The 9,117-nt window shown below is 50.3% G+C and overlaps 1 protein-coding gene across 1 annotated transcript; it reads right to left on the bottom strand.

Annotated features, from left to right (window-relative positions):
- Window positions 1-1,402: 1,402 nt before the first annotated feature.
- Window positions 1,403-4,887, bottom strand: LOC124136107 (collagen alpha-1(I) chain-like). Its single transcript, XM_048383089.1, has 4 exons — window positions 4,861-4,887; window positions 3,018-3,617; window positions 2,040-2,804; window positions 1,403-1,975 (listed from the first exon to the last, which is right to left on the bottom strand). The coding sequence occupies exons 1-4, from the start codon at window positions 4,885-4,887 to the stop codon at window positions 1,403-1,405; spliced, it is 1,965 nt and encodes a 654-aa protein (XP_048239046.1).
- Between the last annotated feature and the right edge of the window lie 4,230 nt (window positions 4,888-9,117).

Here is a 9,117-nt window from a genome sequence, read left to right as displayed (position 1 = left end):
TGGATCGATGCTCTTGATATCAATCACTGGATTGTCTGGTCCGGACTCTATTATTTACAGACCGCCGTCATATACCTTTTGTACCATGACAACGCACACATCGTCGAGAAAAATGGGGAACACAACTGTCTAACCAGCTGACAAATAAAGCATTATTACATGGATTGAGCAATTACTTAAACAAATGACATTTTCACAGTGACAACCTCGACTCGTGAAGATCCGGGTTAAAATAGTTTTTCAGCAACCAATTCTTGCAACTATGCTTGTCGTAGGAGGCGACTAACTGGATCAGGTGGTCAGGCTCGCTTAGTTGGTTGATGCATGTCATCGTATCCAAATCACGTGGATCGATGTTCATGATGTCAATCACTGGATTGTCTGGTCCAGACTCGATTATTTACAGACTGCCGTCATATAGCTGGAATATTGCTGAGTGCGGTGTTAAAAAACAAACAAACAAATCTTGCGCACTCCTCCTGCCGCTGACAAGGTTACATGTGCCCATTATTTCCTTTGCTGCTTCACTCACACAATCAGGCCACTCTTACCACCCTCCCCAACTCTACCCTTTGTCTGCACTGTTGCTGCTGAGTGTGCGCTCCTTGTTCCGGAACTCGGGAAAAAACTGCCACCCCTGCCAACAAAAATGTTCATAACTAATTCTGTATAACTGAGTTTGCGTGACTGCATCAATTAACTTCGTTTCATATGTATCACCCTCCTTCTTCCCCTCTACCTCTGCCTAATCAACCCCCTCCATCTCACCCTCTGCCTCATCAACCCCCTCCGTCTCCCCTCTGCCTCACCAACCCCCTCCATCTCCCCTCTGCCTCATCAACCCCCTCCTTCTCCCCTTCTTCCCCCTCAACCACCTCCTTCTCAAGGGTAGTCCGACCCAAGCCGAGCCATGCGCTCCCGTCTTGTCCGACCCAGGCCGAGCCGTGCGCTCCCGTCTTGCCGACCCCGGCGCTCCCGACTTGCCCGACACAAGCCGAGCCGGCGCTCCCGACTTGCCCGACCCAAGCCGAGCCGTGCGCTCCAATCTTGTCCGACCCAGGCCGACCCGGCGCTCAAATCTTGTCCGACCCAAGCCGAGCCGTGCGCTCTCGTCTTGTCCGACTCAAGCCGAGCCGGCGCTCCCGTCTTGCCCGACACAGGCCGAGCCGTGCGCTCCAATCTTGCCCGACCCAGGCCGAGCCGTGCGCTCCCGTCTTGTCCGACTCAAGCCCAGCCGGCGCTCCCGTCTTGCCGGACACAGGCTGAGCGACCCAAGCTGAGCCGGCTCTCCCGTTTTTTTCCGAAAGCCGACCCCGGCGCTCCCGACTTGCCCGACACAAGCCGAGCCGGCGCTCCCGACTTGCCCAACCCTAGGTGAGCCGGCGCTCTCGTCTTGTCAGCCCTAGGTGAGCCGGCGCTCCCGACTTGCCCGACACAAGCCGACCCGGCGCTCCCGTCTTGCCCGACTGATGCCCAGCCGGCGCTCCCGTCTTGCCCGACACAAGCCGAGCCGGCGTTCCCGTCTTGCCCGACACAAGCCGAGCCGGCGCTCTCGTCTTGCCCGACACAAGCCGAGCCGGCGTTCCCGTCTTGCCCGACAGAAGCCGAGCCCGATCTTGCCCGACTGATGCCCAGCCGGCGCTCCCGTCTTGCCCGACACAAGCCGAGCCGGCGTTCCCGTCTTGCCCGACACAAGCCGAGCTGGCGCTCTCGTCTTGCCCGATCCAAGTCTTGTCAGCCCTAGATGAGCCGGCGCTCCCGACTTGCCCGACCCAAGCCGACCCGGCGCTCCCGTCTTGCCCGACTGATGCCCAGCCGGCGCTCCCGTCTTGCCCGACACAAGCCGAGCCGGCGTTCCCGTCTTGCCCGACACAAGCCGAGCCGGCGCTCTCGTCTTGCCCGATCCAAGCCGACCCGGCGCTCCCGTCTTGCCCGACACAGGCTGAGCCGGCGCTCCCGTCTTGCCCGACCCAAGCTGTGCCAGAACAGCCCAACACAAGCCGAGCCGGCGTTCCCGTCTTGCCCTACCCAAGCTGTGCCAGCGCTCCCGTCTTGCCCGACTGATGCCCAGCCGGCGCTCCCGTCTTGCCCAATCCAAGCCGACCCGGCGTTCCCGTCTTGCCCGACCCAAGCTGTGCCGGCGCTCCCGTCTTGCCCGACTGATGCCCAGCCGGCGCTCCCGTCTTGCCCGACACAAGCCGAGCCGGCGTTCCCGTCTTGCCCGACACAAGCCGAGCCGGCGCTCTCGTCTTGCCCGATCCAAGCCGACCCGGCGATCTCGTCTTGCCCGACACAAGACGAGCCGGCGCTACCGTCTTGCCCGACCCAAGCTGTGCCGGCGCACCCGTCTTGCCCGACCCTAAGTGAGCCGGCGCTACCGTCTTGCCCGACCCAAGCTGTGCCAGCGCTCCCGTTTTGCCCGACTGATGCCCAGCCGGCGCTCCCGTCTTGCCCGACACAAGCCGAGCCGGCGTTCCCGTCTTGCCCGACCCAAGCTGTTCCGGCGCTCCCGTCTTGCCCGACACAAGCCGAGCCGGCGCTACCGTCTTGCCCGACCCAAGCTGTTCCGGCGCACCCGTCTTGCCCGACCCTAAGTGAGCCGGCGCTCCCGTCTTGCCCGACTGATGCCCAGCACAAGCCGACACAAGCCGAGCCGGCGTTCCCGTCTTGCCCGACCCAAGCTGTGCCGGCGCTCCCGACTTCCCCGACCCTAGGTGAGCCGGCGCTCTCGTCTTGCCCGATCGAAGCCGACTCGGCGCTCTCGTCTTGCCCAACACAAGCCGAGCCGGCGTTCCCGTCTTGCCCTACCCAAGCTTTGCCAGCGCTCCCGTCTTGCCCGACTGATGCCCAGCCGGCGCTCCCGTCTTGCCCGATCCAAGCCGACCCGGCGCTCCCGACTTCCCCGACCCTAGGTGAGCCGGCGCTCTCGTCTTGCCCGATCGAAGCCGACTCGGCGCTCTCGTCTTGCCCAACACAAGCCGAGCCGGCGTTCCCGTCTTGCCCTACCCAAGCTGTGCCAGCGCTCCCGTCTTGCCCGACTGATGCCCAGCCGGCGCTCCCGTCTTGCCCGACACAAGCCGAGCCGGCGCTACCGTCTTGCCCGACTGATGCCCAGCCGGCGCTACCGTCTTTCCCGACCCAAGCTGTGCCGGCGCACCCGTCTTGCCCGACCCTAAGTGAGCCGGCGCTACCGTCTTGCCCGACCCAAGCTGTGCCAGCGCTCCCGTTTTGCCCGACTGATGCCCAGCCGGCGCTCCCGTCTTGCCCGACACAAGCCGAGCCGGCGTTCCCGTCTTGCCCGACCCAAGCTGTGCCGGCGCTCCCGTCTTGCCCGACTGATGCCCAGCCGGCGCTACCGTCTTGCCCGACCCAAGCTGTTCCGGCGCACCCGTCTTGCCCGACCCTAAGTGAGCCGGCGCTCCCGTCTTGCCCGACTGATGCCCAGCACAAGCCGACACAAGCCGAGCCGGCGTTCCCGTCTTGCCCGACCCAAGCTGTGCCGGCGCTCCCGACTTCCCCGACCCTAGGTGAACCGGCGCTCTCGTCTTGCCCGATCGAAGCCGACTCGGCGCTCTCGTCTTGCCCAACACAAGCCGAGCCGGCGTTCCCGTCTTGCCCTACCCAAGCTGTGCCAGCGCTCCCGTCTTGCCCGACTGATGCCCAGCCGGCGCTACCGTCTTGCCCGACTGATGCCCAGCCGGCGCTCCCGTCTTGCCCGACACAACACGCAAATGTTCCCATATGTCATATATGTTCCAGATGCTGTTTAAGACACATCGGGACTTAAGGTATTATACAGCATGATTGAACACATTTAACTGTAAAATAAAAAAAATATATCTGAGGGATTCTTTGACAAAGAACTTAAATCATACGCGCATTTTGTTTGGTTTGTCGTATTTTCGCACATAACATTCATCGATATGGGGGACGAGTCTTCTTGCAGGTTACGGAAAGGGGCGAGTGGTGACGAATGCTGGCGCTCCCGTCTTGCCCGACCCAAGCCGAGTTGGTAGATCCAATATTGCCAAGCCGATCCGGCGCACCCGTCTTGCCTGACTGGCACCAAATTATGGACAAGAAGCATTCATTCGTATAAATGCATGCACATATTTTGTATTCCAATGGACGCAGTCTGTAATGTCTTGGTGTCCATCGCGAATTATCATTATTATGTTATCATTATTTGAAACTGCTTCCGTAACACATCTTGGACTGCGCGCCATCCAGACAGAAGCGCATCCCCCCGTTAGACAGACATGCTTGAATGTCTCGTACAAGATGTCATCTGCATACTTAAAATACAACCACAAATAGTGTAACTATTCTGAAATGAAAGCAATCAGGGAGCATCACCCTTATGGTTTCATGGAATTCATTGCCTAAGGAAAACGTACCCCACAGTGTAAGTCCTTGAACTGGCCTCGGTGATGAATTGTTGTGTCAATTGACACTGACGAAGTAAAGTTTAAATAAACTGCGCGATGCACATTATTTGGCAATTAAAAACAGTTCGTAAAAAACAACATGAAGTTATTTTAAATGTGGGAAGAAAACGATTTCTATACGAACCTGATAATATATATGATCGTGTATTGAAATTACCCTTGATTCAAAGCAAACAATTCTATGTGACGACTTTGTGAGGCATTTAGACGTTGGTGTACTAAGTCAGGATAAGATCTATGGATGAAGAACTTCTTTATTACAATTAGGAGCGACGTTTCGGTGTATGTTCTAACACCGTTATCAAGCAAGTGTTATAACCTACACCGAAACGTCGCTCCTAATTGTAATAAAGAAGTTCTTCATCCATAGATCTTATCCTAACTTAACTCTATGTCAATCAGGCATACTTACAGAGGTCAGCATTCTGCGACAGGGCATCTTGCATTGAAGACATCTGATTCTTTGCAGTGTCTGGTCACGTGATGTTCTGCCTCGCCCTGAAATTCTTGGACGTTACTTCCCCCTTTTGGGTTGTGTTGCTAGGCTACCAGCCTCGTCTGGCAGCGTTTCGTGGTAGTTTTGGCTGCCGTGTTTGTCTCCCTTAGTCTCAGCTTTAAGACATTTGCCTTTGTCTTTCGGAGTTGTTGCCGGGTTACGAGCTGCTACAGTTTTATCTATTATCAATTTGTTTTTGTTTTTGGTTGAAGCGGCGTTACCCATTATCTGGAATCTTTAAACAAAGCAATGAATGAGATGGAATATATACAAATGCATGTATTATGTATTTTGTGAGGATATACTCTATAAAACTGTATCTCTCAGTTGATTGTCTTATATCTCTGAGTTTCAGTTGGCAATATCTTAAGTTAGTGATATTATATAAACGTTAAATCTTTATGAAACGTTTTTGGTGAAGTAGAAAGTGGTTTAATTGCCGAGTTAATTTGCCGGAATTGCCGATCATGATGCTTTGAACCAGGAGTTTCTGATGTAATAATAATTATCATTCATACAACATTATACCTTTATGGTTCTTTTGGATTCTGAGAATATCTTCAAATATGTTTTAATTATTCTGTTTTGTTTATATTGGAAAACATTGACGGGCGTTTTGTGACACACAGTGGTATGTTTAACACTAGTGCCGTGTGCAGAAAGGGAATTCAGCTGTGATACACCGTGTAGGTCACGTGTTACTGTAAGTCTTCCAGTCTTTAGATGTTGCTCGATGTCTTCGCTTACCTCATTGCTTTTTCTTTACTGTGTCAACATCAAATAAGCGATTGACGCACTGGAGAGTTATTGTCACAGTTAGCATGGAGCATTCCCCCGTGTTTCCAAAACAAACAAGCAATCTAGATATAGGGATAAGATGCCGACTCGCCTGATACAATCAATATTTGACCATTGTGTCTTGCGTTTTCAATATTGTAAGTGCATAGCAACAGCTATATACAAAAAGAATACACAGAAACAAGCTTTCAATCACCTGGGATGTCCTAATCACGTAAGAACAAGAGCGACATAGTCAACAACAGTATCAAATTAAAACTTGTCTGCCTGCACCATCTCTGTATGGGTTTCTCCAAGGTGTCTTCGTTTTGTTTGTTTGTTTGTCGTTTAACGCCGCACTTAGCAATATTCCAGCTCTATAAGGGCGGTCAGTAAATAATCGAGTCTGGACCAGAAAATCCAGGGATTGGCACCATGAGCATCCATCTACACAATTGGGATAAGATGACATGCTTTAACCAAGTCAGCGAATCTGACCACCCGATCCCGTTAGGCGCCTCTTACGACTGGCATGGGTCGTCTCTTACGACTGGCATGGGTTGCCGAAGACCAATTGTGTGTGTGTGTTTGGGGGGGATACGCTTTAAAATTGGATTTGGACAAATGACAACGTTACAAGGAAGAAAACAGTCGCCGAAAACTGCAAACATTAGGTTCAAAACACAGCTTTGATACCCGTATCAAATACATCAACATCGAATAACCATTTCTTGTTTGTTTCATCTTAGTCAAACATGAATGTATACTTTTTATTGCCCGACAGTTTAGTTCAAGCTATCCTTTATTCATTGACGCAAGTCAGCAACATTCAGGCTACGTCACAGAGTCAGGCCAATCCCAGAGGGCCTGTAAAATACAGCCAGCGACTGTTCAGGGAATGCACATTCTCTATGGCAATGCTCTATATATACCACCCAAAAGAAGATAACGAACGCGGGACCAGCTAAGATCCGGGTTAGAATTGGTCTTCAACAACTCATGATTACCGTAAGAGCGACTAACGCGATCGGGTGGTCATGTCAGGCTCTCTGACTTGGGTGATGCAAGACCCAATTGCGTAGGTCGATGCTTATGATGTCTATCAGTGGATTGTCTGGTCCAGACTCGATTATTTACAGACTGCCGTCATATAGCTGGAATATTGCTGTGTGCGGCGTTAAACAACAAACAGACAAACAAAAAACATCCGCTTCTTTCATGTTACTAGAGTTAACTTGTCATGGCATGGCAGATCAGTCATAGGAATATGAAGAAATCGGGAGTTCCTTAACTTCTTTTGAGTAGTAAAGATGCTGAGCGGACTCCCCAGGCATAGTAGCCACATGTTCCGTTCTTCTATAGTCTTATATATTGTACCTTGATGTCATATTGTGGTCTCCTTTTAAACACAGCTGTATTTGCGCTTATATAGGTTTAACAAATACAGTAAACTACGGTTATAACGAACTCAAAGGGACCACTAATTTTAGTTCGTTAAAACCGCTGTTCGTTATAAGCATATATACAGCATATACACAGCAAATAGCTGAGACAAAAAAAACCAGTTCGTTATATCCGTTAGTTAGTTATAAACGTGTTCGTAATAAACGTATTTACTGTATGCTAAACTGCAAATGGCATTACTTACTATTTGGAAGTCGCCCTGACTTCGTTGCCATGTTTCCAATCAGAGCACAGTTGGAGTCTCACCACACGGAGACTGAACACAGGCTAAAAGTTCTGGGGCCTGACGAAAGACATTTTTTTGTATCTTATATCTCCAAATGATCATTCGTGTATCTCAAGGAATGTCTTGGGTATGTACTGGCGTTTTATCTAATGTATAGACTCGCTTAGTGTGACAATATATAGACCTGTCGATCGATACTGTGAATCACCCACACAGCGAGAGGCCATAACCACAAACACTCGTATTTTAGCTCTGTAGAAATGAGAATGGCGTCGGCCTAGCCGGGCGCGCTGATCAATATATATCCTACCCGCCACGCCTCTGAATATATTGTATTGAATATATCCCCGACACAAAACAACCCAAGCCCGCGTTGAATCTATGACAAATCAAAAGCATCGATTCGAATGACTTCGTCATTTCAAAAGGCACCAAAAACGGTGCCACTGGATCTTTGATTGGTCCCTCCAAATATGGTGTTAATAATAACACCATGTGACAGTTATAGTTACATGATACAGTGATCGCCAAACCATCCTCGATTATCCAGTGCGTTATATGTCAGAGATGAACGTTTTATTAATGGGTCAATAAGAAATGTAGTTGACAGGCCAAATTGACGTCAATGTCTCTCCTCAAGGCCGCCTAAGTCACTGAACACCCTTCTGAATGTAAATAATCCCGCGATGGAAATACACAATAAGAATTTCAAGTTTCATATTCACACCTCGTCAGGTCAGTTTTCAAGTTGTGAGCAATTTGTGCACATATCTTAACGGACACCTAAAGAAACCTATCATCATTCGAATCCCGGTGCGCCAGGATTATTTTTCTGAGTTTGTCAGCACCATACCGTTGCTCTTCGCCTCGTCTAAGACACGAATCAATTCTGGTTCTGCTCCCGTTTACAGACCCCCGCCATACCGCTGGAGTGCTGCGTTAAACAACAAACAAAACATACGTACACACGTACGCAGGCACGCACGCACGCTTTTACATATTATTGTGTAATGACTACCTCTTGACAATTGCTTGTTATTCCAAATAGTAACAGTTTCGGTAGGTAACGCAGACTTGTAATGTAAATTGTTTGTTCTAAACATCCATCAAATTTCAAAGATGTCTACTATCTACACAAGTGGTCTACTATCCAAACAAAATGTCTACTATCCACACAGTGGTCTACTATCCACACAAGTGGTCTACAATCCAAACAAGATGTCTGCTATCCACACAAGATCTCTACTATCCACACAAGATGTCTACTATCCATTCAAGATGTCTACTATCCACACAATGGTCTACTATCCACACAATGGTCTACTATCCACACAAGATGTCTACTATCCACACAAGATGTCTACTATCCACACAAGATGTCTGCTATCCATACAAGAGGTCTACTATCCACACAAGATGTCTACTATCTACACAAGCCGTCTACTATCCACACTAGTGACCACAGTGATCTACACACAAGTGGACACTTCGCGTGGTATAACTATGGATAGTGTGATGGTCTATAGCATAGGAGATTTGCTGCATGTTTGTGGCTTTGTCAGCACCATACTGACCGAAGTGGTGAAGCCCTGCATCACTTCGGGCCTTCTTCCCACAGTGCAATCCCGTGTCAGTCCTGTACAATACAGCATCAGGCACAACTCACTGTTACTCTTATTCACCATGCTGTTATCTCTAATAAACGG

Source organism: Haliotis rufescens, unplaced genomic scaffold (assembly GCF_023055435.1).
Source record: "Haliotis rufescens isolate VD_foot unplaced genomic scaffold, xgHalRufe1.0.p SCAF_44, whole genome shotgun sequence".
NCBI lineage: Eukaryota > Metazoa > Mollusca > Gastropoda > Lepetellida > Haliotidae > Haliotis > Haliotis rufescens.
Note: the sequence above shows the minus strand (reverse complement) of the source record. Positions and strands in the feature narration are given on the sequence as shown.

Bases quoted from the DNA above. Each gene is read 5' to 3' on its own strand.
- LOC124136107 (XM_048383089.1), bottom strand. From the start codon at position 4,887: ATGCCCTGTCGCAGAATGCTGACCTCT. The intron at 2,805-3,017 runs GCACAGCTTGGG...AAGCTTGGGTAG, and splicing joins CGGGCAAGACGGGAGCGCTG to GGCAAGACGGGAACGCCGGC. The intron at 1,976-2,039 runs GCACAGCTTGGG...GTTCTGGCACAG, and splicing joins CGGGCAAGACGGGAGCGCTG to CTTGGGTCGGGCAAGACGGG.